General features: G+C 51.3%; 10 protein-coding genes across 10 annotated transcripts; 5 read left to right on the forward strand and 5 right to left on the reverse strand.

Annotated features, from left to right (window-relative positions):
- Positions 1 to 87: 87 nt before the first annotated feature.
- On the reverse strand, positions 88 to 1,064 carry BO86DRAFT_351962 (sulfotransferase family protein; the record flags this gene model as incomplete). Its single annotated transcript, XM_025669453.1, has 2 exons — positions 875 to 1,064; positions 88 to 818 (listed from the first exon to the last, which is right to left on the reverse strand). Exons 1-2 carry the CDS (start codon positions 999 to 1,001, stop codon positions 88 to 90), a joined length of 858 nt encoding a protein of 285 aa, XP_025532688.1. The 5' UTR covers positions 1,002 to 1,064.
- A 373-nt stretch (positions 1,065 to 1,437) lies between these two features.
- BO86DRAFT_73158 (alpha/beta hydrolase) lies at positions 1,438 to 2,326 on the reverse strand. Its single transcript, XM_025677614.1, has one exon. The coding sequence runs from the start codon at positions 2,149 to 2,151 to the stop codon at positions 1,540 to 1,542; it is 612 nt and encodes a 203-aa protein (XP_025532689.1). The 5' UTR covers positions 2,152 to 2,326; the 3' UTR covers positions 1,438 to 1,539.
- Positions 2,327 to 3,608: 1,282 nt separating this feature from the next.
- On the reverse strand, positions 3,609 to 4,691 carry BO86DRAFT_374782 (SUR7/PalI family protein; the record flags this gene model as incomplete). The annotated part of the gene is made up of 2 exons (XM_025670450.1): positions 3,609 to 4,502; positions 4,560 to 4,691. The coding sequence occupies 2 exons, from the start codon at positions 4,689 to 4,691 to the stop codon at positions 3,609 to 3,611; spliced, it is 1,026 nt and encodes a 341-aa protein (XP_025532690.1).
- Positions 4,692 to 5,566: 875 nt separating this feature from the next.
- BO86DRAFT_394592 (putative feruloyl esterase) lies at positions 5,567 to 7,146 on the forward strand (the record flags this gene model as incomplete). The annotated part of the gene is made up of 3 exons (XM_025673219.1): positions 5,567 to 6,299; positions 6,361 to 6,749; positions 6,826 to 7,146. 3 exons carry the CDS (start codon positions 5,567 to 5,569, stop codon positions 7,144 to 7,146), a joined length of 1,443 nt encoding a protein of 480 aa, XP_025532691.1.
- Positions 7,147 to 7,207: 61 nt separating this feature from the next.
- Positions 7,208 to 8,754, reverse strand: BO86DRAFT_73170 (Zn(II)2Cys6 transcription factor domain-containing protein; the record flags this gene model as incomplete). Its single annotated transcript, XM_025677615.1, has 2 exons — positions 7,208 to 8,592; positions 8,655 to 8,754. Coding segments are annotated over 2 exons (1,423 nt in total), but the record flags the coding sequence as incomplete, so codon positions are not given.
- A 1,136-nt stretch (positions 8,755 to 9,890) lies between these two features.
- BO86DRAFT_394594 (uncharacterized protein) lies at positions 9,891 to 10,241 on the forward strand (the record flags this gene model as incomplete). The annotated part of the gene is made up of 3 exons (XM_025673220.1): positions 9,891 to 10,034; positions 10,093 to 10,149; positions 10,218 to 10,241. 3 exons carry the CDS (start codon positions 9,891 to 9,893, stop codon positions 10,239 to 10,241), a joined length of 225 nt encoding a protein of 74 aa, XP_025532693.1.
- A 1,918-nt stretch (positions 10,242 to 12,159) lies between these two features.
- BO86DRAFT_405759 (uncharacterized protein) lies at positions 12,160 to 13,506 on the forward strand (the record flags this gene model as incomplete). The annotated part of the gene is made up of 4 exons (XM_025674123.1): positions 12,160 to 12,304; positions 12,358 to 12,644; positions 12,702 to 12,823; positions 12,873 to 13,506. The coding sequence occupies 4 exons, from the start codon at positions 12,160 to 12,162 to the stop codon at positions 13,504 to 13,506; spliced, it is 1,188 nt and encodes a 395-aa protein (XP_025532694.1).
- A 1,627-nt stretch (positions 13,507 to 15,133) lies between these two features.
- BO86DRAFT_394596 (ankyrin) lies at positions 15,134 to 16,304 on the forward strand (the record flags this gene model as incomplete). The annotated part of the gene is made up of 3 exons (XM_025673221.1): positions 15,134 to 15,143; positions 15,216 to 15,245; positions 15,316 to 16,304. 3 exons carry the CDS (start codon positions 15,134 to 15,136, stop codon positions 16,302 to 16,304), a joined length of 1,029 nt encoding a protein of 342 aa, XP_025532695.1.
- Positions 16,305 to 19,301: 2,997 nt separating this feature from the next.
- On the forward strand, positions 19,302 to 21,020 carry BO86DRAFT_414863 (general substrate transporter; the record flags this gene model as incomplete). The annotated part of the gene is made up of 5 exons (XM_025674872.1): positions 19,302 to 19,500; positions 19,573 to 19,716; positions 19,781 to 20,396; positions 20,460 to 20,702; positions 20,768 to 21,020. 5 exons carry the CDS (start codon positions 19,302 to 19,304, stop codon positions 21,018 to 21,020), a joined length of 1,455 nt encoding a protein of 484 aa, XP_025532696.1.
- Positions 21,021 to 22,158: 1,138 nt separating this feature from the next.
- Positions 22,159 to 26,419, reverse strand: BO86DRAFT_394598 (P-loop containing nucleoside triphosphate hydrolase protein; the record flags this gene model as incomplete). Its single annotated transcript, XM_025673222.1, has 8 exons — positions 22,159 to 22,814; positions 22,884 to 23,515; positions 23,591 to 23,903; positions 23,969 to 24,215; positions 24,366 to 24,436; positions 24,491 to 25,567; positions 25,620 to 26,004; positions 26,069 to 26,419. The coding sequence occupies 8 exons, from the start codon at positions 26,417 to 26,419 to the stop codon at positions 22,159 to 22,161; spliced, it is 3,732 nt and encodes a 1,243-aa protein (XP_025532697.1).
- Between the last annotated feature and the right edge of the window lie 698 nt (positions 26,420 to 27,117).

Here is a 27,117-nt window from a genome sequence, read left to right on the forward strand (position 1 = left end):
CTTCCAGCTATAGGATCAACTTTAGCCGAGAACGGAGGCTTTGTGGAGTGCGTTTTATATCCTCAGTACACCGCAGACTGAAAACCTTCACACAGGAGGTCGCGTAAGCCCATAGTAGAACAAGCCCGCCGCAAGCAACGGCACCAGGAAGTAAACCAAAACTTTCCACGCCAGGCGTTTCATCCCCCTCATCAGCACAAGCTGGACCTTCTCATCAAGCCACTTCTTCTCATTGATATGCGGAAAGGGCTTGTCCGGTACGGGCTTCCCCAGGAACTCACAGAGTGGCTCCCAGCCATCAGATAGCCTGAACTCCAGCAGCCGATCCTTGGGGGTCACCCGCCGCACGAGCGCGTAGTGCTCGCGGTACTTGGCCTTGCTCTTGAGGGGCGCATCTTTTGGGCCCGAGATACCTGCCCATCCCTTGAAGGTGGTCTTGTGGATATTGCCGATTGGACGGGTGAAGAACCGATCAATATGACACACAAGCGTGACGACCGGAGAATATGTGTTTTTGATCACCGTATCCATCCAGCTCTGATACCAGGAGTCGATGTCCCGCTCCACGAGCACGACCTTGGCTTCGGGGTATGCTTCCACCAGGTCCTCCGCAAAGGCGATCGCCGGGGTATCAGATGAGACTGCCCCGTAGTCGTGCAGTAGCTGGTCGAACTCCGCACGCCCGAACTTGGGCCCTGCCCCGAAGAACTTCCGGTCCACGGCCTCCTGCCACATCTCGATGTCACCAAATCGTGTGGACAGGAACTGCGTGGAGTGCCAGCAGGGGAGGCCGAGGGTCTCGAGTGCACTGCACATGGCTAATCCGGTTTATCAGTACCTGGGTGTGTCTTTATAATTATGCAGATGGGCTTACACGCCGTGCCTGTCCGGTTGAAGCCCAGACAGAGACATTCCAGCGGAACGGTCCGCTTCTTGCCCCTGGGAGACTCGTTGCTCACTGGTTTGAAGAGCTCGGGGTGTCTTTCTTCTAGAGTTGCCATTCTGTGTGAGGGTCGATGGCGTCACTACTGTGGAGGTATGAGTGCAAGTGAGATGAGATCGAGAGGCCAGGGGGGAGGGGGAGGGGGGAGCTCTTCTACGATGATGTCGATCCCGCGTCCTTGGCGGTGAGAGTGACAGGCATGCCAAGACAGGGCACAGGCAATATGCGAACCGGTAGTGCTTATCATGATTGTCTTAGTGCTTATGCGCGGGGGCCAGTGCTGACGTGGACACGCCCGTACACCCCTTGGTTGAGCTTGGACTGGGCACTCTGTGGAGTGGCCTCTGGTTCCTCTATGTTATTATTCACAGTTCGCCTTTGCCTCGAATATGCTGCATTTGAAACCTCCTCAATGTGAGGGTCACCCTCCGAGTTTAGCGTGGGCTCTGAGAAGGTCGGCCGCAAGATAGAACATGTTTTTTCTACTGGTTGTACATTTCACAAGACAGGTCCGGGTAACTATGCTCTCTGGTGCCGAGGCAATGTAAATAGGAATGAATTAGAATGTTGTGAGCATAGGAACACGGAGACTCCCGTTACTCCAAGCACTGCCTCACCCACTCCACGATCTTCGGACCAACTTCATCACCCGGAAGCCCGATGGACAAACAGTAGCTAACGTGATTATGGCCCAACAGCACCTCACAACTGGGCAGACGGCGCTGCTGCCTATAGTAAGCTTGCAGGAAATTCAGATTGCCCCGGGCACACTCCTCAAAATCCCACTCAGCCACCATAACAAATAACTCGGGCGTTGACCCGACGGCCTCGTCATCGTCATTTGACAACCTCTGGAAAGTACCCAGAGCAGAATGAGCGTGGATAAAATTATGGTCATTCATTCCATAGTACGCCTCCATGCTTCTGCGCCGATCCTCCTTGCCCATATCGTACTCCAACGCGGCACTTAGGAGCAAGACTCCACGCACCAGGCTCTGGCCCTCGTCGGAAATTAGCCTCCCTGCATATAGAGCCATGGCCAGGTGGCCACCGCCGGCACTTTGTCCGAGCGCAAATATGGCGTTGCGATCACCCCCATACCGATGAACGTGGTCATGCAGCCATGTTAGGGCAGCTGCGACGTCTTCCCGTCCGTCCGGGTACCGTGCCTGCGGTAGGAGGCGGTACGTCCCGAGGACTCCGATCATGCCGCTGGCGGCGAAGAATTTCCCTGGTACTTAATGGTCAAATCTTCTTCCGTTATAGTAACGAGCGCAACGAGATCTGCGTGAGATGGTTGGGAGCTAACCGATGTTGGCATGCAGGTGCGGCGTGATGGTATTATCGCCCGCTTTGAACGCACCGCCGTGGAAGTAGACGACGACGGGGAGGGCTGTGTTTGCCTTCGACGCATTGGCGGGCCAGAAGATCTATGATAAACGCATCAGCCACGAACCTTGCAACTGATGAAAACTCACAATCGTCTGTTAGATACCCCAAATGATGATTATGCACATACATCCAAGCGATGTCGGGAATCCGGCCCGTACTTGACATCTTTTTCACTTTCGATCAATGACTCCGCATCCGAAGGAGGAAGGGATGCATGGCATGTTTCGAAGAATCGCTCGCACGCTGCATTCACGGACGGGTCCCAGCGGCCTTTGAACCAAGGATGAAGTCCTGGATCTCCGGTGACAAAGGCATATTCCTCTCAGAGAACAGATCAGCTGTAGAGGATTTGGAGACGAACTTGGCTTCGATGTTGCTAGCTGGAGGTAATACTAGCGTCGCAGTCAATAAAAGCCTTCGCAACAAAGATGGGACAGGCATGAGGTGGAGGATCTGAGAGCGTAAGCACAGGTGTGGGGTTGAGGCTTGGCTGTCCGTTTCATTAGCCGAGGCTGATCCCCGGCCAACATATCCGGGGTATTCCTGGTAGGATGGTGTAACTTGGAAACATGCCGACTTGTGAGAGGCAAATACATCGACGATGTTCGAGACTTTCTCAAATGACTCAACCTTTAGTCCTATCATGCGGTGTGTTAGTTGCATCTGATAGTGCATCTTTTATGTGAAGAAACAGTGCATAAATAGGCCGGATTTGGCGGAATTGACATAGCCTTTTCCGATAGTCATAGAATTGCTATTCCGCTTGGCAACTCAGTGTCATGTACACCCCTATACCATATCAATACCCTGCTAATTCGAGTTGAATCAATCCTTCCTTGGACTACCAAGCCACATGCTTCCTAAACAGTAAACAAAGATTACCCTGAATGCATTGCCCTAAAATTGAAACTTCTTATCACTTATGTACAAAATTAGTGCGGCATGCACTACGGTCTAGTCGCACATATTTCTGGTGACCAGCTGAACGTTGTTTACTCTGCCCATACCCGACGCTTTCTCATAATCGATTTCTATCATCTGTCCCCGATCCCCTGCCCCTATCCGGGTTGCATTGCCATGAACCGGTGGGCCTGAAGCTGTTCAGCATTTGGTGGAGCTCTAATATTACAGTTGGCTTCCATTCATATAACCTTTTGATTTGGAGGTGACTGAACCCAGGATAAAACCGATGTACAATAGCGTGAAATACAAAACATCATGACCAAACTCGTGTCCGGAGTGCAGTACCGAGGTCAGAGTGTTATCAATTGTGTCAACGCATTTCGTGGGCTTCGGGGTATATGTTGTGGGGGTGGTATTGGTACTGCTGCCGCTGCTGCTGATACGGACGATAGTCCTGCCTGTCGTGAACTTGCGGAGGAGCAGGGCAAATGAGCAGAGGTACGTGATCGGAGACCTCTGGAATCTTGCCCGCGGTGACCGGTCTGTAGCTGTAAGCACTGTTTGCCGCAGCGACAGGACCGCCGGTTCGGGCTGGGACACGCCTCGCTCTGTCGCCCGGAAAACAGCAGCAATTGAGGAGCCACGACACTCCCGCCAAGAGGGACAAAGTGACCGCCAGCCAGGTGGCGATGTAGATGTGTCGACCCATATGACTGTAGACTCCGTAGGCCTTGAAGGTCACTTTGAATGTGCCCGCAAGAGTGGCGAAGAGCGTCGTGGAAGTGATGGATGCAGCAAGAGTAAACAAGAGGGAGACTCCGGTGAGAAGCCAGGCGATGCAGCTTCCCAGGCGACTGCAGCAGGCCAGGAGACCAACCAAAAGCTGGAGAATGCCGGTACAGATAGCGAGAAGATACAGGATCTGCATCCAAAGAGAGGCTTTTTGGTAGATATCCAGCGTCTGTTGCAACCGGTGAGGGGGATGCTTCCCTATGTCGGTTTCATTCAACCCCCAGAGCTCGATCGGATCAAACCAAAATCCACCGCGGGGCTTAGAACAGTAGGTTGTGTTGTAGACCCCGTCGTGCGGGTTATTGCCAGCACAGTAGTTCCAAAGCCCGATGGTGTAGAAATCCTGCAAGTTTCCTGATTGATTCCCCTCCTGCAGGGCCTGCACAAATTGATTCATATGTCCGCCAGTGATAGCTTCAAGGGTTGTATCAATCGCAGAGTTAGGCGAACTTGTAAGGTTTTTGAGGTCAATCTATCGAACTTCGTCAGACTGGGTCCTGTCATGCCCTGCGAGATAGGATCGACTTACCTGAAACATATAGAGATTCTTTGCTTGCTTGGGATGTATGCAACCAATAGCAACAATGATAAGGCATATCAGAGAGCCAATGGTCAAAACGCTCGACCATAGGACCCATGCGAATCTCCCAACCTGGCCCATTCTTTTGTACACTGTCAGGCAGTTTTTGCTAGGGTCAAGGGCGAATGGTAAGGATCTCAAATGCACACGCCTATTGAGTGTAGAGAAAATGCCAGTGGGACTGCTCATATATATATAGATCTAAATTCTGTTGCGGGTCTAGAATAGTGGGTTTCTTAGAAAGGGTTTACCGGGCAAACTCCTCATCTCAACGGTCAATTTTCATCCAGTCCTCTTTTTCTCTTGCCTCAAGACGAGGAGCATGTTATCAATTTCCATCACATAATCTTGGGGATGGATACTTGACTTCGTACTGTGAGCCTTGAGATCCACACAGATTAGAGTCAAATAATTTCTACATGATAACTCGGAACCATTGGACTGGGTTCGTGCATCCACAATTTCGCCGAGAAAAGTGCAAATATGTGCTTTCCAGCCGATTCAGGGGGAAGATCTCTGAGTTAGTCAAGTGGAAACATGATGCTTGGCAACGGCAATGGAGCCATTAAATCCATCCCGAAAACGAATCTCCCTTTATGGACAACCCGCACGCCAAATCAGGAAGCCAAGTGGAGGATTCACTTCTCAGTCGGGTATAGCCGAAAGTTGTCACTCCACGGTGCAGTGGCAAGCATCCACTGCCGGCCCAGTGCAATGGTAAGAAGTTCGCATTCGTATCATATGCATGAAAAGAATTGACTGACATGAATAGAATAGAACCGTGACTTTCGCATGCGCATGTCATGGTATAAGAAAAAGCAGAATTTGCTCGCAACCAACTGATTCAGAACCATAACAACTGCACCACATACAAGTCCCTTTGTCGTATCTTCCTATATAATCTCTACTGTTACACGGAACTGGACCTCCCATTCCCCCATTTCCTAGATTTAGAGATGAATCTCACTTGCTCGCCCTCAGCGATCCAACCCCCAGCCGTCTTCGGCGCAGAAATCCTTCACCTGTCAGCCGCCTGGGTAACCAACTACACTCGCACTATCCCAGCCACATTCAACTACAACCACGGCGACGTCGAGTTGCGCAATGCAGAGTTCTGCAACATCACCGTCACCTACACACACTCGGGATACGACGACCGTATCACCGTAGAGACCTGGCTCCCACGCCACGGCTGGAACGGCCGCCTACAAGCCACCGGCGGCGGAGGCTGGCAGGCCGGTCGCTTCGTACTGTCTCAGTTCTTCATGGGCGGAGCGATCGGCGAGGGTTATGCGACGACGACGACCGACGCGGGGCTAGGCGACACGGTCTTTCCCAGCGCCTGGGCGCTCACCAGCCCCGGCAACGTCGACTACGCGGCGTTGCATAATTTGGGTTCCCGCTCGTTGAACGACCAAGCAGTCATTGGCAAGAGCCTGATTCGCAGCTTCTACGGACGCGAGCCGGACTACTCTTACTGGAGTGGCTGCTCCCAGGGAGGGCGGCAGGGGTTGATGCTGGCGCAGCGGTACCCGACAGCGTACGATGGCATCGCGGCGTCCGCACCCGCGCAGTCCTGGACCAAGTTTGTCTCCGCTGTTTATTACCCGCTGTTGATGCGGGAGTGGCGCGGAGTCAATCCGCTGGCGTGCGAGTTGAATTTCCTAACGGCGGAGGCTGTCGCCCGCTGTGATCCCAAGGATGGGGTTGTGGATGGGATCATCTCCAACATGACGGCGTGCGATTACAGCCCCGTACACGTCCGTCAATCAGACCTTCCACTGCCCAGCCGTGAATCGAACAATTGCGCTCAGCGAAGGCGCCGCGATAATCGCTGATGCCGCTTGGTCCGGTCCGCGCACGCAGGATGGCAAGTTCCTCTGGTACGGGGTGAACCCCGGCTCCGACATCAGCACCTATGGCTCCGTGCCCGAGGAGAACAGCACCCAGGCGGATGTCTGGTTCAACCTGTTCGTGGCCAAGAACGCCAGCTTCGAGACGAGCAAGATGACTCGCGCGGAGTACGAGCGGGCCTTCCACCTCGCCAGTCAGGAGTATACCGATGTCATGAACGCGGCGGATCCCGACCTGAGCGAGTTCCGCAAGGCAGGCGGGAAGCTCATTACTTATCATGGCATGGTATGTTTCTCGCCCTTTTGCATTTATACTCTTGACTATTCAAAGAAAGAGCAGATCTAACAACTAAGTCCAACAGGCCGACCCCAGCATCCCGACCAAGGACACCGAATTCTACTACAACGCCATGAGTGATCTCTTCCCCGATGTCCAGGAATTCTATCGCTTCTTCGAGGCCCCCGGGTTAGGGCATTGTTCGGGCGGTGTGGGCGGGCAGCCCACCACTACGTTCGATGCCCTCAGACAGTGGGTGGAGAACGGGACAGCCCCTGAGACTCTGCCCGTGCAGTACGCAGGGTCCAATGGGGCGAAGCAGTCGCGTATCCTGTGTCCTTATCCTGCGCAGGCGAAGTACATGGGAGGCGATGCTTCTTCTGCGGAGAGTTTCCGCTGTGTCTAGGCTTACGGTACGTCTGGCTCGATGGGAAATGTCGAGTTTCAACGTTGTGCGCCCGGTAGAAAGGAATGTTTTCGTTCTTGGACATGTTTTATTAGCAGATAAACAACGCAATTTTAAACATCGCTATGCATATCGATCTGACCGTGAAAATTCAGCAAGACCGACCGGCGTACTACAATAAGCAGCAAGGTCGGTCCCTGTACCCAAGACCTGTTCCAGATCACCGAGTCCCGCCCAGTCGAGTGGCCATTGTATGAACGGTCGGAATGCAGGGTTGAGGTTGGAGTATACGCCCTTGACGATATGTTGCGGCCAGTCGTGGATGAACCAGACAGCATTCAGCTGCCGCAAGAGGACCGAAAAGAACGAGAAGAGGATGAGAGCGACCGATTCTTTCCTCCGTAGATCGTGCATCAGATCGTCTGGTAATTGGTATAGCCATGCGAAAATATGCGGAAACAGAGACATCCCGGGTAAACGGGGACCGGGACCTAAGACAGCAGCAAGACAGTAGTGAAGGTGGTTCAACATGCGGTGATAGCTGGGAGAGCGAGGGTCAGAGTCAGGCACATAAATGGACAGCAGCTGGCGCAGCGAGTTGAGATGGTGTTCGTAGTTCTGAGATTCTGCGAGAATAGCAGCGTCCTGGCTTGCGAGGTCGCCACCGGATGGATCCGAGGTAGGGTTATCGTCCCCGGAAATGGCGAACACATCGGTCGGGATGTCGTTTTGGCACAGCTCTAGAATTGAGCGGACACCTAGAAATAGCCCCAGGTATCCAGACCCGCCATCATCCCGGAAAGCCAGGTACTCGCCCGGCTGCGGGCCCTTGGCCAAGGAGGAGAGAAAGATGAAGATCGCGGACGCGTACATCGCGGGCGCATTATCGGGATTGATTTGCGGGACCAGAGCCGTGACCTCCTGCACCGCCGTCTCCAAGTGACGGTCGGCCTCAGCAAAGTAGTCCTTCGCTGTGCCCATGTACTGGACCATTGGATCGCCTGCTGATTTCCGCACGAGATGGAATCCAGCGAACGCTAGTAGAAGGCGCAGAACATAATGATGGGAGAACCCGAGTCGGCAGAGTTGCTGTTGAGCGCGGGGTTGGACTGCGGTTAAATCTTTGGAAGTTAGAAAATGATGGAAGAGGGCCATGTCGGTAGCTGTGAATTCGAATGGCCTCTTCGCAACTTCATGCGAGGGGCGAGCAGAGTGGTGGGGCTGAGGCGCCGAGGTGCGCGAAGGGCCATGGGCTCGCGTCGGGGGCTTAAAGTTCGTAGGGGTGGATGAGATGTAGGTGTAGTCACCATCGGCTCTATCCGAGAGAGACGAGTTAGAGGAACTGGTTTCGGTCGGCGAGCTGCTGGAAATTCTGCGCTGTGAGCTGTAATCGCAATCAATTGCGTGACGTATGCAATTAGTACAATGTGGTTTTATCTCGTCGCACTGCGTGAAGTCGTCAGTTACCAATTGCGTGAGGCAGGGAAGAGTTCAAGGCCGCCACCAACCTTGATCCTGCGCCGCTTACAGTTGCGGCACCCAAAGCGAGACTTTCGATGGGTTTTTCGCGCCAGCTTTTGCGTATAGGGTGTAATTGACGGGGCCATGACCGTGTCCCTAGCAAACAATGGTGGCTGAAAAGGAAAGCAGACAGGAAGTGAAGGTTGAGTCTGTGGCTCGGCCATGTGCTGTGTCAGGGAACACAGGGGCTCAGTTCTGTCACATGCGAAGACATATCGGCATGCAACAGCAGCCAGCATGCAGAAAGCCTAGAAAAACTTAAAAATCGCCTGGGTTTCAGGGTCGCGGCCCTAGTCTAATGCTCAATTCGTTGGCATCATTTGTGGAACTGGGCTTGCTCCACTACCTTAGCATCCGCTCGTATTCTTGGTTCACTTTCAGACCGTCCCGAGGCTTTAACTGTGTAAAAAGGGAAAGGTTCGAGAAGGCCACGCCTTCCATAGACATTCTAATATTTGGTTCCTGGATTAATGTCAACGTTTAGTACAAATACCTTTAATAATGTAATTCAGAAGAGAATCCAATCCCTTTACTAAGCTAGAGTATTGTTCGAAGCATGCCAATAGTAGCACTAACTTCTGAGAGAGTGTATACTCCGATACCACCTTTATCAGGGCATAGGAGCTGATTTATTTACGGACGTATTATTGCAGAATGCGAATGCTTGTCGCTGCACTTGCGGAATTGTTTTTGGCCCAAACGGTCATCAAATCAATAGTAAGCTATCAGTCGAGGGTGAAAACAAACAATAATCCACATTTTATTTGCCTGCTGGTAAATTTCGGTGCTCTGGCCTGTTCCTGCAATCTTCTCCGCTGATAGACACATGGACTTTCGCTCCTCGTCGAATAGTCTACACACAGGTACACACTTCCCGTGTAGGATACCGCCTGCAGGCACTGGGGATACTTAACCTTTTATGTTGCCTAATGTCTCGCTAGTCCTACCTAGTCCGACTGAAATAAGCCCCAGAGATTCCTATGTCTGATATCTCCATAAGACCATTGATCCAAAGCATCGGGTGGGGTCTGTTCTAGCGACACCAACTACCAACTCCCTATTTGAAGTCCCCTGAGAATACGCCCACGCTAACGGCCACCATGATCCGACTGGATATTCTAACCCGAAAAAATATAAAGGGTCCTCGCATCCGATCGAGTAGCCACTGCAGACTGTACCGTCTAGTTAACTCCTCCTATCTTCTTTGTTCAAAATCACACAGCATGCATCTTCTGAGTTGGCTCCTTACCCCCTTTGGTAGACCCTCTACAAAGGAAACTCCCGAGCATGCCTGGGATCCCCAGACTGTGACGGTGCAACAACCACTTTCTCCGGCTCCTCTCCAAGCCCCCAATGCTAACATGACGGTATGAACAACTCCTTCTTCCTTACATCAGTTGTGTGGCGAACTGACCTTTCTTAAAGGGGACGACACATGAAGCGACAGCACTTAATCTACGTGGCGGTGGTGAAGCCGGGGATGTCTGCTGTGGCGTGTAGGTTATCCAAATCTGCCTTTTGGACTCTGCTAACGACGGGTAAAAACATAGGTGCTGTGGCCTGCTTTGCTTTGAGTGCTGCTGTGGCGGTGATGAATAGAATGGACCGGGACCATATCCCAACTGTCGCATTTGTTGTAGTGTGAATTGTCCCAAAAGACCGTCCAAAGCTCCCAAATTGACGATATTACATTGGAATCTCAATTCGTTCTGATAGACCTTTGTCACATTAACACTACTTTTCTAATATATAGTCGCGACTTCTTATTGGTTGGTTATCTGGACACAGTTGATCCTCACATTGTACGAAGACAACCAGGATGGTGCTAGAAGAACTGCTAACAACCCACACCATTGCCTAGTATAAGTCCCGACCGTTGAAGTACGAATTCAAAGTTGATCTCTTACAGGTGGACTGGGCGCAGCCGGCCCACTCAGTCCTTCTGGATCCACAATTTCCTGCAGATCCATCGATCCATTTTTTTTTACCAACGTATACGAGTGCGGATTACCTGTTGTGGATTGACGCGTCTCAAGTTATCCCACTGCTGCATGCATTGTCTAGCCACCTCTGACAGGGGTACCGCCATTGTAGTTCAGTAGTCAGGCTTGTTAAGACAACAGGGCGCGGTTCTAGGCAGCGATGACTTCTAGTTGAACTATACCTAGTTTAGTAGGGAGATAAACATGGTATGTACATCTGGCGAGACCTTGAAAGTGAATTGAGCTATACAAGTTGATTACAGGAACCCTATTTCCTCGAAATTTTGAATCCGAGGATGTACCGAATGAGGCCCGCGTCTTTGAGAACAATGATATTAGCTGAATCTACAAGCTAGTCCCAACCCCTGCTCACGGGCTTCGTCTGCTTGTAGACTCACCTGACTGTGAGATCTTAGGTGTCAAGGGCGGGCTAGTCCACCCGCTAGTCATCTGCTAATTTACTCTCCTTGGTATCATGTTCGGTGTACGGGAGGAATAACAAGCCTTCGATCAAGCCCGGGTTTCGAATGATAGGGTACACAATCCATTGCCCGCGAGTGGGTGGATCTGGTGAAGGATTAAGAAGTTCCCAACGTTTGAATATATTTATATATAATTGACGGATGCCAGATTGTTTTTCACAAAACCACTTTTTTCCTTCGTCATCCAACCAGAGGATTAATTTGCAAGTTGCAAGATACAGTACATTGCGTCATTATTCGAGTCTACTGGTGTTGTCCTGATCATCCCCGAGACTATAGTCTACAAGTTGGCACCATGCGTTTCACCAAGACACCATTTTGCAATTCCTGCCAATTCGACCAGGCAACGTGCACTGTTTGTGAGGCTCTTCGGCCTGTGCCTTTCAGGCAAGCTGCTTGCCTACGAGATGGTTAGAAGGTCAGGAACTGCCCCCTATATGTGAGCATCTCCTCTACCAAAGTATCATTCCTAGCTCGTCGGGAAAAAGCATGGCATCAATGCCTCAGCACCCAGCGACAGTATCCCATCAACTCGTCGAAGAAGGAAAACAATCAAAGTTATGGTATACATGCGAGAGACTGAAGGGAATTGTTGTCGCTTGTGCTTGTGACAGTAATCCAGGCAGTGGCAGTGTGTTTGCAAGGCTTGGCTGTCTGACAGCCCAAACCGGCTAGACTCGTTCTGGACTCACCCGGGTTGATCTTATCACATCCACTTATCCTCTCTTCTATCTTCTACCGGTCGCGCTCGCAGCCTCATCTCTACCACGCCGCTCCTCTCAGCCTCTTCAAGATGAAGGTCATGCTTGTTGCTTGCGAGTCTTGTCGCTTGCGAAAACGAAAATGCGATAGAGCCTACCCCACCTGCTCTTTGTGCCAAAAGTTTGTCTACGCACATCGATCCCTGCAGGCGCGCATTTTAACCCTTTCTCTATAGAGCCGGGCGAGTGTGTTCCTATGCCCTTTACCGCGTCACGGAAAGCATCCCAAACCAGAGCTCAAAAGCTTTGGTGACTGAGAGTCACCACATGCGCAGTTCCAAGAATGTCACGCCTAAGTCCTGGGACGCCGTCGAGAGCCAAGTCTATATCTCGTGGGCCATTCACGCTCCAGCCGTCTCAGATTCCTATCCCATTGCTTCTCGCTGGTACATGCCACGCCTGATCAAGCACTGTACGCCCTCCCTCCAATCTCTTTCAGCTTGGGCTGACATTCTTGGGCGCCAGTTGTCGAATGTCACAATGCTACACGCGTGCCAATTAACGATAGATCTAGCTCCTATAAATTGCAGACTACCTGGATGAGAGGTGCAATGAGCGACCCGTGCTTGTTCCACGCAACTCTCTTCACCGGCTCCTCCAATTTCGATCTCCGCCGTGGAGTACAGCAGAGTACGATTACCCTGTATCATTACAATGAACTGATCAAATCGGTCAAGAAGCGTCTATCGGACCCGAGCACAGCACTAGACGACCGCACGATAGCGGCAATCACACCGCTGGCACTCTTCGCTGTATGCAAGATAAGTCACTTGAACAGCATGCAGGCCAGATTACTGATCAAGCACTAGGTCCTCACCGGAGATAGAGCTTCTGCTGAGGTACACCGAGCTGGTCTGGCGAAGATCGTCCAGCTAAGGGGGGGTATGGACAAACTAGGCCTGGAAGGACTAACGGCATCTCTCATCCACGTGTTTGTCGGCCCTTTTATGAATTAAGGTGCATTCCTGACCGGACTACAGGAACGGTGTTATTTCAGATATCGTCTTTGACACGGATTCAAGACCTCTACCGCACTGCGCCCCAATGCCACCATCCGGCCTCGAGGAACGAGTTCTCAGTACACTTATCAGTCGGTCTGCACCGGATATCCCCGGTCGCTCCATCCAGGCCTTGTTCCAATACATCCAGAAGCTCAAACTTCAGCTTCTAGCCCATCGATCAATAGGCGATTGGGACTACAACGCGACACAAGACGATAGCATGCCACTTCCAACGAGCGATGATCCCGTGTGTCACTGTTGTTCCTTAGCGTTCCGAATTTTCCACGCTATCATAACCGGCGGGGCTAATACGAGCAACCTTGCCGAATACCTAGATGCCACAGCCAGCGACCTACGCGACGTGCTGGCCTTGACCGAAGACGATGTATGGATGCGACACTTCCCCGTGGTTCTCACATGGGCATGTATCACTGGCGCCGCCGCCGCCAGCGATTCACAAGTACGAGCATGGTTCTACTTCAGGGCAGCAGCTGCGGTGGGGATGCTCGATGATGCCGGCGATTTGGCTTTTCACAAAGACCTGTCTTCACACTTCCACTGGCTTCGATCCCTGCGACGGGAAGTCCTTCAATCGAACCAGCAAGCGCTGTAATTAGGCCCTCAGCTCTCCTTCGAAATTCTTTGGGGCTGATGGGGGGCCCACATGATCCTTCTGCCCAACCGAACCCTGATCCTCATCTGTGAGCCTCCTTCGGCCCTGCCGAACCGTGCAAGAACAGACCCCCACCATTTACTCAGGATCTCCAAATTTTCTTATTTCTTGACTCCACTGGCCTAGGGTATCGAACCCGTGTCCCGCCCAGCCCTATTCATTGAATAAAAGGAGGAAGGATGCGAGCCCCACGCATTTCGCTGCCTCTGACAGGCTGGAGCAGCACTTGAATGTGTGGCAGTGCTGGCGCTAAACTGCCACTAGGGTCTTGGCGAGCTCGTTTCTTCCATTTCCTGCTTAGCAATTCCGAGTCGGGGTGCAAATTCTTGTCTGTTGTACTGTCCGGAGTACCTGGGCCCAATTCTCCCATGGATGCGGAGTGAAGATCGATAAGGGTTATATGTATTTGCTTGATATATATGGAGAGACCCTGTTGTGGGAATCGCGCTGCTATTGACTGTTGCAGCCTACATGACTGTCAAATCTCTCATACTGCAGATACGAGCCTCACTGCTGCATGTATGGTATCACGTCAGCCACCATGTGGTGAAATCAATTGCCAGGGTGCTAGGACATATGCACCCCGTGTCACTTAAGCGAGATCCCCGACTGACTTATGCGTCCTTGATCTTGCTAAAGGCTATGAGAAGAGTCTGGATGCTCCCTGGATTACCACTCCCCTCTCCGGCAATTTCTTTCCAACCCTCATCGGCTTGCAGCTTCCACGCGAGAGGCACGGAAATACTAATTATAGAACCCCGATTTCATAGTAATGGGATAGCGTGTATATGTTCCAGCGCCCAAAGAGCCCGCTGGTGAATCTCATAGTTTCTCTGGACCTATGAGAACCCTTGAGCAAACTTTAGGTCCACCCCGATCCTATGCCGATTTGTACTGTTACTTGAGATCGGACAAAATACCAGAGACCATACAATACCATATTAGTATTCCTCATTAGGTTCCCAAACCCACATCTAGGACAATATAGCAGGAGATATATTCCAAAGCATTCATTCTGAGACGTAGAATTTGAGTTTTGCAGCGTAGCAGATTGCAGCACGTCAAAGACAAACTCCAGTCAAGGACGCATATCTGCGTGAAGATGATTCAACTGCGGTATTTTGCGAGCGACTACACTACCCATTTGGCTAGTCCGACCGTCGGCTGCATTGGCGAGTCATGCTTGATTGCTTGTTTGTTTGTTCCATTCTGGTCGGGTCAGGTCGCGAGCCTTATCAGCTGGAGCAGGGCAGTGCGCTGGTAGGTGCGTTCTTCTGCTCTTAGCTTTTCCTCGCTCTTCTTTCCAATGCTCTTCTTTTGGGCACGCAACTAGGGAGTTGAGAGCACCTTTCTGCTAGTTTATTCCGGCCTGCTAGCCCCATTGCTGCGATTGACTGTTGCTTCCAGTCAGGGACTGCAGAAGAGGTCTGCGAAGAAGACCTGCATTCGAGTCGAATTCAGCGATCGATTCATCACACAACCACTTTTTCTCTCTCGAAGAGTTCTTTCTTTGCCTTTCCGCAATAATCCTTTGGCGATCCCGCGCATTCCCACGGGGATTGTAGCCATGGCGGATAGTATTACCGGCACGTTCCTATCCTTGTGGTGCCCTTCCATGTTCTCCACATAACTAATGTTGGTAATCACAGATGTGTCGACGCACATTAGTGTCACCGAGAGTGATGGTCTCTTAAGAGAGACTACCAGTGTCCCCGAAGGCGACGGCCCTATCAAATGACAAGATCCCAGGAGAAAACAGTGCTCCAGAGGAAGACAATGTCACTGGTAACAACGGTCCGCCCGCGAACAACGATAGCTCTGAGAATGATGATAACTCGGTGCACACGGACAGCGTTGCAGAGACGGGCGACGACTCAGCAAAATATGACGCCTCAAAGAAAGAGGAGTCACGAAACCTGTTGCAAGATCTCATCGAAGCGATTGAGGATAAAAACACGCAGATCGCGGAGAATCTGCTCAAAGATCACAGCGATCTTGCAAAGAGCACATTCACCTATGATGCAAGCAGAGGGGACGACGATGCAGAGGAGCGGACAACGCCGCTCTTGCTGGCCATCGAGCTGGGTAGAGGCGGCCTCGTTCGGCTTCTGGTCAATCGACGTGCAGAAGTCAACCTCACGGTCGGAAATGCCGCTTCTTACAGAGGAGAACCCGAACCGCTGAACGCACTGCAATCGGCAATTCTGTGCAACAGTCGCATGGACCTAGAGTGGGCCCTCGCGCACAGCGTCGACATTATCAACACCAATACAAGTTTCACAAGCGAGGATGTGACGGGTCTTGCAATGGGGAAGATAACCCCCTTGATGCTGGCCGTCGGCTTGAAGCGATCTGATACCACCAAGCTTCTGGAGGCGAATAGCGCCGATAGAGAAGCCACAGCAGTCATTGATGAGCTTACTGCATCTCTGGCTGCTGGCTATACTGGTTCGCTTAGAGCTATCCAACATTTCAGGAATAAACAAGCAACCGGGTCTTCCTTGGTGAACAGCAACCATACCGTGGCGCCGCTTCTTGCCGCAGCTGCGACAGGGAATGAGAAGGTCTTCGAGATTCTATCAAAGCACCAGGCTGACTTGACCGCTCGTGACGACTATGGAAATACCGCGCTGTATCTGGCTTCGAAGGGTGGAAACACAACCAATTCTACTAGCATTCCGAAGAAAGGGTACCTTGCAATCATTCAAGGACTTGTGAAGAACTTCCTTCGCTCGTGAATCAACTTAACAGTGATGGAGAGACCGCACTCATAGTCGCGGCCATGACGGATCAAAGCTTCATCGTGGAACCGCTGATCAAACTCAAAGAGAACATTGAAAGTCGAGATGGATAGCAATATACGGCATTAATGCAGCCACCTACCAAGCAAACCCAGTCATTCCTACTCTTCTTGACGCGGGTGCAGACCTGACAGCAAAAACGGGAGGAGGGTTAAACGCACTCCAGTTGGCATGTGAGAAAAATGATGAGGACACCGTAAGACTGCTTCTCGGAGTTCCTTTATCACGTTGGGCAGGCTAATGAAAATTGACGACACTACAGAACATACAGGTCTGGGCCGGGCAATTCCCAAGAACATGAATGACTCGATCATATTCCAACTGCTGGAGTCAAGTTTCTACTTTCCTCCCGACCCGGCGCAAGCTGAGGTGCATCTTTCCCCGCAAGAGGAAGCGTCGGATATCATTGTGCCATGGCTGCGGGGGCAGGAGACCCTCGACCATAACGTCCCGATCCCTTACTGGGCGTTGCTAAACGGACAAAGGGAGTTGTGTGAGTCATTCATGGTTCAGAACTCAGGAAAGCCTCCAAAATTAGAGAACCGGTGCGGTGTCACATGGCTGCATGTACTTGCCTTGAGTGGGAAGGTGAATGTCCTTGAATGAATGAATAACTTGGGGTACGATTGGAGTGCTGTTCTCCTGACCAAGGCCAGCCGCAAAGTTACACCGTTGCATGCTGCAGTCAGAAACGGGCATGGAGCAATGGTTCTAAGCCTCCTGCAGAAGATTGACGAGAAAAATCCCACACAGATGTTAGATGTGATCCTGAATGAAGGAAATGATGCTGAAAGGGCTATTGCGGTCTCCGTCGTAAATCACAAGCCTAAGATTGAGGAACAGCTTTTTGGAACAAATTGCAGACACTAGTCGAAGCCAACAAGATGCAGGTACGAAAGACAGAAGGCGAGAACCCCAAAGGCAAAAGGGCACCATCGGAAACAGCACAACGGGTGGTTGGAGTTGCGGCCTGGCGGTATGCGACTGGGGAAGAGAAATATCTTAGGGGGTTCATGAGACTTTTCTCACCTAAAGATCCCAAAGCAGCAGAACACGATCCTCTGGAATTCGTCGTCGAGCATCTATTCTCGACCGCCCTTTCAGCGGGGAATACTTTGGGGAGATCTACTTCAAGAAAGGTGACGATCTCAAGATATAGTGTCATGCAGCTTGTGTTACCAAAGCGAAGAAGACGAATCGGTTTTTGGTACGCTTCACGTTTCTGCAGGACGTTTGACTGTCTTCTGGGCTGGTGCAAACTGTCAAGTCCCGTGAACAACCGAAAGGTAGATATCTACAGCATCCAGCTCCATATGCAACAAGAGAAAGTCCACACTGCTGAGTTCTCTGTGCCAATATGGTTCAAAGGAAGCACCGATAGTCCTGGATACAGATGTGGAAGATACTAACCTGCATCAACCCTGCTGGTTTTCGAGAGTTCTAAGCGATTCCAAGACAGCTGTTTTTAGAATACCTTTCTCGCGCTGTTAAGAGGAGAAGTTGACGAGCTAGTTCCAGATCGCGGAACGATTCGCCTACAGCACTATAAAAGTGACAAGCCCTCGGGTTTCCGGAAGGGGAACCTCGATCCGTGCGGCACCATGTCATAAAGTCACGAAGGGGATATTTTTGACATCAACGCAGTTATGAGGTCCCAGGAAAATCTCTCGAGCTGCCATTAAGATACGTAATATGATAATAGGATAAGAAACCCAAAGGGCAAAGAAAGAAAAAGAAAAAAAAACCACCAAACATAGACCGAGTCAAATCAGTTGACGGCGAGTGTCTTTAGTGTCAATAAGCCCCAGATCAACAAGCCATTGCCTACGCACAATATTATCATAGTATTTGCAATATCTCCAGAGGGCAGAGATTGGCAAGGCAGATGGCTAAGTTGGTGCGAGATTTGAAGTGGATCCAGTGAGCAGCATATGTTCCGTCCCATTGGAGCACCACGGTCGTAAACGAGACGGGCGTATCTCACGGTCATGGGGCGTGCGTTATTGTTCCTTTCGGGGCACCCTAGCTAGATCCTGGCCCAAAACGGAGGCTTCGGCCTTGTCAATTTCCGTTCCTCTTCCCTTCGTCCACGAATACAGCTGTCTTAATATGATAAGTTCCCCTGGCCCCGCGGTTAGCAAGGGAATTTCCCAGCTCCCTACCGGCCTTTGGGGGATGTGGATATCCTGCTAAATTTTTCCTTCCTCTCTTATTCCCTCTTGTTCCCTCTCGTTATCCCACTCACGCAACATTGCACCCCGAATTTCTACGAAGTGGCTCAAATGCGAATCCCATAGATATGAGACCTACCGTAAGATATAGCATATGGTAAACAACACTCTTCTTGGATCACAGATGTTATAAATAGAAAATTGAAAAACTCTGCTGGACAAATAAGGGATGGAGAGTCCGAGAGTGAACGTAATAGTGGAGCCCAGTGGGGGGTTTGATTACAAAACCCATACAAATCCCTCGCCAATGCTACGGGTATTTTTTGCCGAGCCCGGCTAAAGTTGTTCCAACAAAGCTTGGTTCTCTGGGCCTTACAAGGCTGTAGGGCAGTCCCTAATACCGAGGCAAGGTTCAGGTCTTGTCATAACCGGAGTCCGATGCATCCGATCTCCCCCCATCAGGCTTTTATCTCTGCTGGCAGTCTGGCAGTCTCAATCTTACGACCAAGGTTCGAAAGAAACTCAGATCAACCAATAGCATTCCTCGATAGAGACCGATTGATAACTCCGCGGTTGAACGGGATTGTTCGAATAGGGTGGATACCCCCTTTTTTCCTCGTGTTCTGTCGAGTTATCCATCTTATTTTATCAATCGAACACGGATCAGATAAATGCTGGCACTTGCCCCTCCAACCCGCATTTCTTGGGACGTTCTTGGCTTGATTCCGGGAAGATGTCTTTGGGAAAATGGAATATCAGCTCAATGCTGCTGTTCTCGACCGCTCTGCTGGCACTGTCGGCCTTCAATTATGGTCTGAGTGACCAGGCCTTCTCCTCCTGTCAGGCCATGGACTCTTTCATCCGCCAATTTGGCAAGTACGACGCCTCAACCGATACCTGGAAGATTCCGGCTTTGGACACCTCCTTGTACAATAGTATCAAAGCAGCCGGTCAGATTATCGGTGAGTGTAGCCTTCTCCTGGGTTTCTTCTCGATTCTACTAGTGACCAGCTGCTCATGAAACGGTTCGATAGGTGTCTTCCTCGGTGGTTATGTCAGCAACAGATGGGGACGTCGAATGTGTATCTTCTCCATGAGTGTTTATGCTCTCGGCAGTGCTTCGGTCGTAGTGAGTTCTACCACCCAGGCTCAACTTCAGACTGCACGAGCACTTCATTGTGAGTGCTCCCACCTTGCATAATGTTTTCCCGAATCCGACTGATGACGTTTCTATGGCTGCAGATATCTACCTTGGAATGCAATTGGCTGTTATTCCCACCTTCCTCGCCGAACTCGCACCCGCCAAGAACCGAGGTGGAATTGGGGTGATATACTGGCTGAGTATCAAGTGCGGTGGTCTCTTCATCACAGGAGTGGCCCGAGCAACGAAGACAATGACCACCGATGCGGCATGGCGGATCCCCTTCGGCCTCATACTCGTCATACCTTTCATAGTCCTCTGTTTAGTCTGGTTCATTCCCGAGTCACCGCGCTGGTATCTCCTCCGCGATCGTCAATCCGAAGCCCTCCAGGCCCTCGCAGCCCTCAAGCCCAAGAATACTCCCCAAGAAGTGATTAGCGAAGAATTCGATATTCTCTCTGCCAAGGTGGCCGAGCAACTTCAGAAGAGGTCGTTCAGGGATCTCTTCACTCGCCAGAATCGGCAGCGGACCTTTGTGGTGGCTGCCGCAAACTTTTTCCAGCAGGCGACCGGTCAGGCTTTTGCCTCTCAATATGGAACCTTGTTTGTCAAGCAATTGAAGTCGGTTAATCCATTCAGCGTGACCCTCGGCACTAATGCTGTGGATATTGGTGCCATTATTATCTGCGCATCGTTGATTGATATCGTCGGACGTCGGTAAGTAGTAGCCTCCACGCTCCCACTGCCGTCGCATCAACTTTGAAACCTAATTATGAGAAGAATGCTCTTCCACACTAGTTCTTCCCTCCAGACCGTGGCGCTCATGACCATGGGCGGTCTGGGCACTGCGGATTCCAGCAATGTCCACGCCAAGCAGGGTATCGTGGCCATGCTTCTGCTCTTCAGCTTTAGCTGGTCACTGGGCTGGGCACCTTTGGTATACGTTCTTGGTGCAGAGCTTCCCTCTTCTCCTCTCCGTGAGATGACGCTGCAAATCGCATATACCGTCAAGCTAGTTACTGAGTATGTCAAGATCTTGTTCTTCCCCTTCCGAGATTCATGGTGCAATCCTAACCCGTCTGGAATAGATTCGCTGTGACTTTCACGTATCCTTACATGGAAACTGCCGATACCCCGCATCATGTTGATCTCGGTGGCAAACTGGGTTTTATTTATGGTTCCCTGTCAGCAGTGGCTTTTTTCTTTGGGTGGTTCTTTATCCCTGAGACCAAGCAGTTGGAAATTGAGGACCTTGACAAGCAGTTCGGCATCTTCAAGCTTGCGGATGCTGAAGAGCTGACGAAGGGAGAACGGGCCGTGATCACTGAGCTTCCTCAATAGAGGGACATCTAGGAGCGTAATGGATACTTTACGCACCGTGATCCCCTCATATCGACCCGCAGAAAAGGATTTCCACTGACAATATCTGCTAAGTTCAACAGTGCGATTATGTCGGATATCTGGGAGCATTCATTGTTTCCGGGTTCTGATCGCTCTGATCAATTACCCCTGCGTGACTACAAATATTTTCTTTGACCAGGCGACTCAATACCTGGGATGCAACCGTAAAAGCCTCGTGCCCATGGATTTGTCCATATAGATGTACAACAATGCGATCGGCTAGAATTAACCTGCGAAGAGCTTAATTAGTGATTACCGTGTCTTGCCGGTTCGACTTATGCGTTCTCAGACTCTCTGGCTCTTTCTCAGCGCCACACTCGAAGGCTAGTACATAAGAAGCCTAAATAGAAGAAGCCTAAATATATGAATAGAACTACCCTTACTATCCGCTCGGTTCAGGAGACTGTATCCCACTACAAGATGGGGGCGCTCGATCCCACCCTCTTACCTTGCACGGCAGGAAAAAGAATGGTGGTTCTGGGCGCGTCGACGGGTGCCCTACAGACGCCATGATAAGACCAAGAACAGGTTCAGCATCTCAGCATCCCGCCCGGTTTCCGGCATGTATAGCATTGGCTGTTGTGGGGGAGGGGGGGGGCAGGCAATATAGAAGGGCGAAAGACAGGGATCCGGTGAATCCAGGCTGCACCGTACTCTATTGGCCCTGATCCAGGAAGAAACAACAACAGAATGTGGATAAGACAAATGAGTTTCTAAGTGACAGGAAGTATTATATGATCCCTAACTCTGCAATTGCTAGTGACTGAAAATGATGTCCCGATCAAATTAGCTTAGGATCTTCTTTAGGTCTGTAGTAAACATCGTGATGAAAAGACCACCGGAACTGCAAGCTTATCGAGAATGCATAGTGGTCTACTTAGTAAGTATACGATAAGACAAAGAGAGCCTCCTCTTTACCTGAACGCCTTTTGTGATTTTCGCTCGACTGTCTGATTCCGTAGGAAGAGACTGCTTTCCCCATTCAATCAAGTCCGAAGTTGCCATACCCACCCTTACACTCAATTGTGGCAGGCTTTTTCTTTCTTCACCACAAGAATTCACCAACCCGCAGGGCGCTCTAGTAATTTGAAGACACATCTCCAACATCCGCATTACTACCAGACCGGCCTTCTTCGCGGACACACATGCCGTCAGCCATGACGATCACTCGATCCATCCACGCCACGCTCGTCGGACGGTGCGCCACACACAAAATGATACTATCCCGGAAATGCTCCTGTAAGACCAGTTGAATATGGTTCTCCGTCTGCAAGTCCACACTCGAGGTCGCCTCGTCCAGGACGAGGATGCGGGGGTTGGCCAGCAGAGCGCGGGCCAAACAGATCAGCTGGGCCTGTCCAGCCGAGAGATTCGTGCCCCCCGGTGCAATCACAAGGTCGAGAAGATTGCTGCTGTTCGTGCAGTGGTGTGTAGGATCGGCCTGCGCTCCCCTTTCCTCTGGCAGAGGGCCGCTGTGTCGGAGGTCAAAGGCGTGGAATGCCCCCACCACGGAAAGCGCATGGAGTAGCGTGTCATCAGAGTGAGAGAGCTGCGGATCGAGGTTCTGACGCACCGAGCCGGGGAACAGGACCGAGTCTTGCGGGAGGACATGCACCATGCTTCGGAGGGTGGTGAGAGGGAGGTCGTTGATCGGAGTCCCGCGGATGGTGATCCGGCCGTGCACCACCGGGGCGAGGGCCGATAAAGCCGCCAATATAGTCGATTTCCCCGAGCCTAGGCAAGTGTGCGCGCGTTAGATACGACGGACGGTGATTGGAAAGGATGGGGTTGGGATACACTCACCACTATGTCCGATGATCCCCACCTTCTCGCCCGATCGGATGCACATCGAGAAGTCTCGGAGGGATGGGCTGTGGCTACGCGGATACTGGACGGTAACATTGGAGAAGATGATCTCGCCTTCTGGCTCCGAGTCAGGAGACTTGATTACAATGTAAGGATGCGCCCCGTCCGGAGTATCCCCCATCCAGGTTGGGCTGGTCGGCTGCACGCGGTGGTCATCTTCCACCGGGATCCGAGTCATGTAGTGTCGTAGTCGTTCCGTGGAGTTCATCTCGACCTCGACATTGATCAAAGACCACAGAAACTGGTGCATATGCTTCGACAGTGAGATACTGAGGGTGAAGATGAGCCCCATCTGTAACGAGTCCAGCACACCGAAGACCCCGAGCAAACCCGCACACCCTAGCAGGCCCACCGATAGCATCTCGATCCGCAGTGTAATCCATGTTTCCAATGCATAGCGGACGGTGATTCCGACAATAGCCCGGCTAAGAGCTACACGGTGACGTTCTTCAAACAGCTCTCGTGCATCATACGTCTGTATCGTCGGCATCGAAGCCATACTCTCCGTAATAACGGAGAGGACGGGGGAGTCCAGGATGGAACAAACGCGCCGGAGTTCGCGGGCAGACCTGACGTACAGGAGTTATTCATCAATTTTTGTTAAACTATAGTAAGCGCTGTTCAAGAGGGAACGCATCACTTACACTCGATAGAGCGACTGAATACGATATTGGAAGTAGAATATCGGTCCGAAGGCCAGCAGAAGGTAGGGAGAGCTCCAGACAAGCACAATGACCGCCGCAAACAGCGATGTTGCAGCCATCAGCAATAGATCGCCCGCATTGATGAGCCGAAAGTCGATCCCATCGATATCTACTGATAGCCGATTCAAGACGCGACCTAGAGGCTGTCCACTGAAGAAGTCCAAAGGTGCGCGGAAGAGACGGGTGACGACGCCCTCATGGATACACCGGCTAGCCTTCATCGTTCCCAATACAAGGATCACTCCAACTGAGGCTACAAGCGTGATTGTCATCGTCAGTACTGAGTTCGTCCTGTCAGTTGTATCAAGCAAAACATACCAATGAAGGCGGCCTGTAGCATGACGACTAGAGCATACCCTGCAAGATAAGTAGTTGTCGAGACAGATAGCACATTTCCCATCCACCATGGTAACCAGAAACTGTTAACAATTCGAACAGCAACGGTGAGAAAGAGCATGAGGGAGAGCAGCATTATGAACTGAGGGCCCCCAGCACATTCAAAGTAGAATCGATATAAGTCAGTGTCAACCTTACCACGGGCGCGCTCCTCCTCCACCAAGGTGATCTGCTTGGAATCAGCAGAATCTGGCTTGGACGTTGTTTCCATGCTCATAACTCCATCCGAATGGTCCTTCCTATAAGTCCCCGTCTCACCGAGGAGGATTGACCCAATAATCCCATGTGGATTTTTTCGTAGCTCCTCGGGACTACCTACCTCAGCAACCATGCCGTTGGCCAAGGAGACAACATGGTCGCAGTATCGGATGAACTCGGCCTGATGTGTAACTTCAAAGAGCCTACTTAGCATTCGACCTCTTTCTGATGCAGACGTAGCATTACCTAAAATAACGGTCTGCGGCAGCTTGAGGATGCACTCGTGAAACAGCTTGCGCGCCACCCGGGGATCAACCGCAGCCAGACAATCATCCAAGAGCAGAAGATCTGCCTCGCTGTAGATTGCTCGTGCCAGGGAAATTCTGGCTTTCTGGCCACCACTGAGATTAGCGCCACTCTCCCCTACAATCGCGAGGTCGCCGCCCGGAAACGAGGCAATGTCTGACTCGAGGCAGCAGAGGCGGACGACTTGACGATAGCGCACAGGCTCGTAGGACCGCAAAAATGTGATATTATCACGAACAGTACCTAGCATAATCCATGGGTCTTGAGTGCATAGGGCCATCGTAGCCGACTTTCGTAGGAGTTGACCCTCAACGACCTCGGCTTGCCCGCCAATGGCCGCTAGCACCGTGGACTTACCACTGCCACTGGCTCCATGTATGATTGTCAATTTATGAGCCGGGATACCCATTGTGATTGGTCCTAAGACAAAGCTAGTCGAACTGTCATCTGCGGTCGGGTAGGATACTTTCGCATCATGAAAATGGATCAGATTGCCGGTGCTGGGATCGCTCGGCTGGGAAATTTCCCCTGGTTCGTGACTGGCAGGCCGATGTTCCGTTTGTTGCAGGATATGGAGAATTCGTCGGACACATGGGAGAATAGAGAACTGACGGGTTACCGAGAGGGAGAACTTGGAGGCTGGCGAAAATGTCATTTCGAATAATGTCAAGGCAGGGAATACCACCTCTGGCACCAACTCGTGGCCAGTATACCAGTAGCTCGTCAAGGAAACCATGGCAGTGACTGCGGGAATCATCTGATTTATGGAGATAAAGAAGCAGAAGACGACGCGCAGGCGACGCCATAGGGCTTCCAATTGAATCTCCCGGGCTGATCGTATCTCCTTGAGAAACATGGATTCCAATCCCAAAGATTTGATCCCGCGGATCTTTTGGAAGGCGGAGTTGAGGTGATTGATGCGCACCTCATCGATGCGCAGGTAGTCTTCCACTGCTACACCCACCGCAGCGTTTGCCCGAGTCTGGGAAAATAGAAGGATTGACATTGCCACATAGCCTGATGCAAGTTAGTAGCTGATTTCGGTTACACAGCGAGGCTCCATCCTTACCCACGACCCCAGATAAACCAAGCAGGCGAACGATCATAAACGCAATCAGGAGCAACTGCACAGGACTACTCCAAATATCATGAACCTTGAGAACATAGTTTCGGACTAACATCATATCGGTTGTCGAGCTGCCCAAGACCTTTCCCACTGGACTCCGGAGATGCGCCAGGTTCGAAAAACGAACACTCTTTTGGAATAGAGCGAGAGAAAGGACGGACGAAGCTCGAACAGATAAAACTCGGCAGATCTGATCTTTGGCACGTCCAGCCAAAGTAGCCACCGCACTAGCTAGAAAAAGAGCCACAAAGTTTCCGATATGAGTGGGTTCCTGCAGAACTCGTCGTAGGAATAACGGAAGGAGAAGCGTCAAGAGCGAGGCAAGCATCTAGTCAATGCCAATTGGTCAGCGCACTGTTACCTGGATTCATACTGCTTCCGTACAATCATACCTCCAGTCCAGCTGAAGCCAATAGAGGACATAGGAATTCCTTGCTTGTAATTGTCTTTAGCCACTGGGATTGGCGTGCCAGTCCTGCCAGTGGGACATAGTAATGAGCGTCTTTTGAAGTGCCTGGCAACCAAGCTTGCTCCAAGTAGTCGGCTGATTGAACGGAACGCATCAAAGAGGTGAGCCAGTCCTGCAAGATGCCATACTCATGCCGTGCCACATCCACGCGGGAACCATCAGCACGGAGCTCTTCTAAATCAATCGCTTCGACCTGCTCGTACTGGGGCTGCTGGGAGGGAATCCAACGTTTCAGTGAGCGTCTGATACGCGATAATAGCACCCACGACTGCATATTGAGTTGTCGAGGTAGACTAAATGCTTGGTTTCAGTACGACGAGACAGAATGATAGTGGATGGACGTGAGGGGAAAAGAGCTCAGCCTGGGAACTGGACTTGCTGATGAGCAAAGGGCCGAGGAGGGGAAGCTTACCGCAATAACCAGGGCAATCCTGTTAGTTTGGGCCCGCATACTGCTTTAATTTACCAGCCAGGTCAGACTTCCTATCGGCTTAATGCGCACCAGCCCCTCCCCTGATTGTTGGTTCGCGCTCCTGCAGAGTTTCCGCTTGCTCTGGCTCTTATCACCGAGTAAACCGGTCACCCGGAATGTCCGGGATGTCGAGGTGGAAGCGTCTGATATCGCTCTTAGCTCCGGAGTGAACACTTGACTATCACCCGTCCCAGGGCAGAAGTCCCTTAGGCATTTTCGGTCCAATACAGCGGGCTACGTTCTTTTAGAAAGTTCTTATGAAAGTTATCTTGCACTCTAGGAACCCCAGTCGTTGATTCGACATATACCATCCTCACCTATCTTCCGAGATGGCATGGATATCGTTACCTGAGTCGTCTGCCATCAGTCTTTGGTTTATTTCAAATGATTGTGCGCGAAGTAAGGGTTCGGATGAGACATTGCCATTGCTATCTTCGCCGATTCCGTCCAACTCCCGGCCCAGCTCCAAATCTAAACCACTATTTCTCTGTTTCTCGATA

The sequence above is a fragment of the Aspergillus japonicus genome (assembly GCF_003184785.1).
Source record: "Aspergillus japonicus CBS 114.51 unplaced genomic scaffold BO86scaffold_2, whole genome shotgun sequence".
Classification (NCBI taxonomy): domain Eukaryota; kingdom Fungi; phylum Ascomycota; class Eurotiomycetes; order Eurotiales; family Aspergillaceae; genus Aspergillus; species Aspergillus japonicus.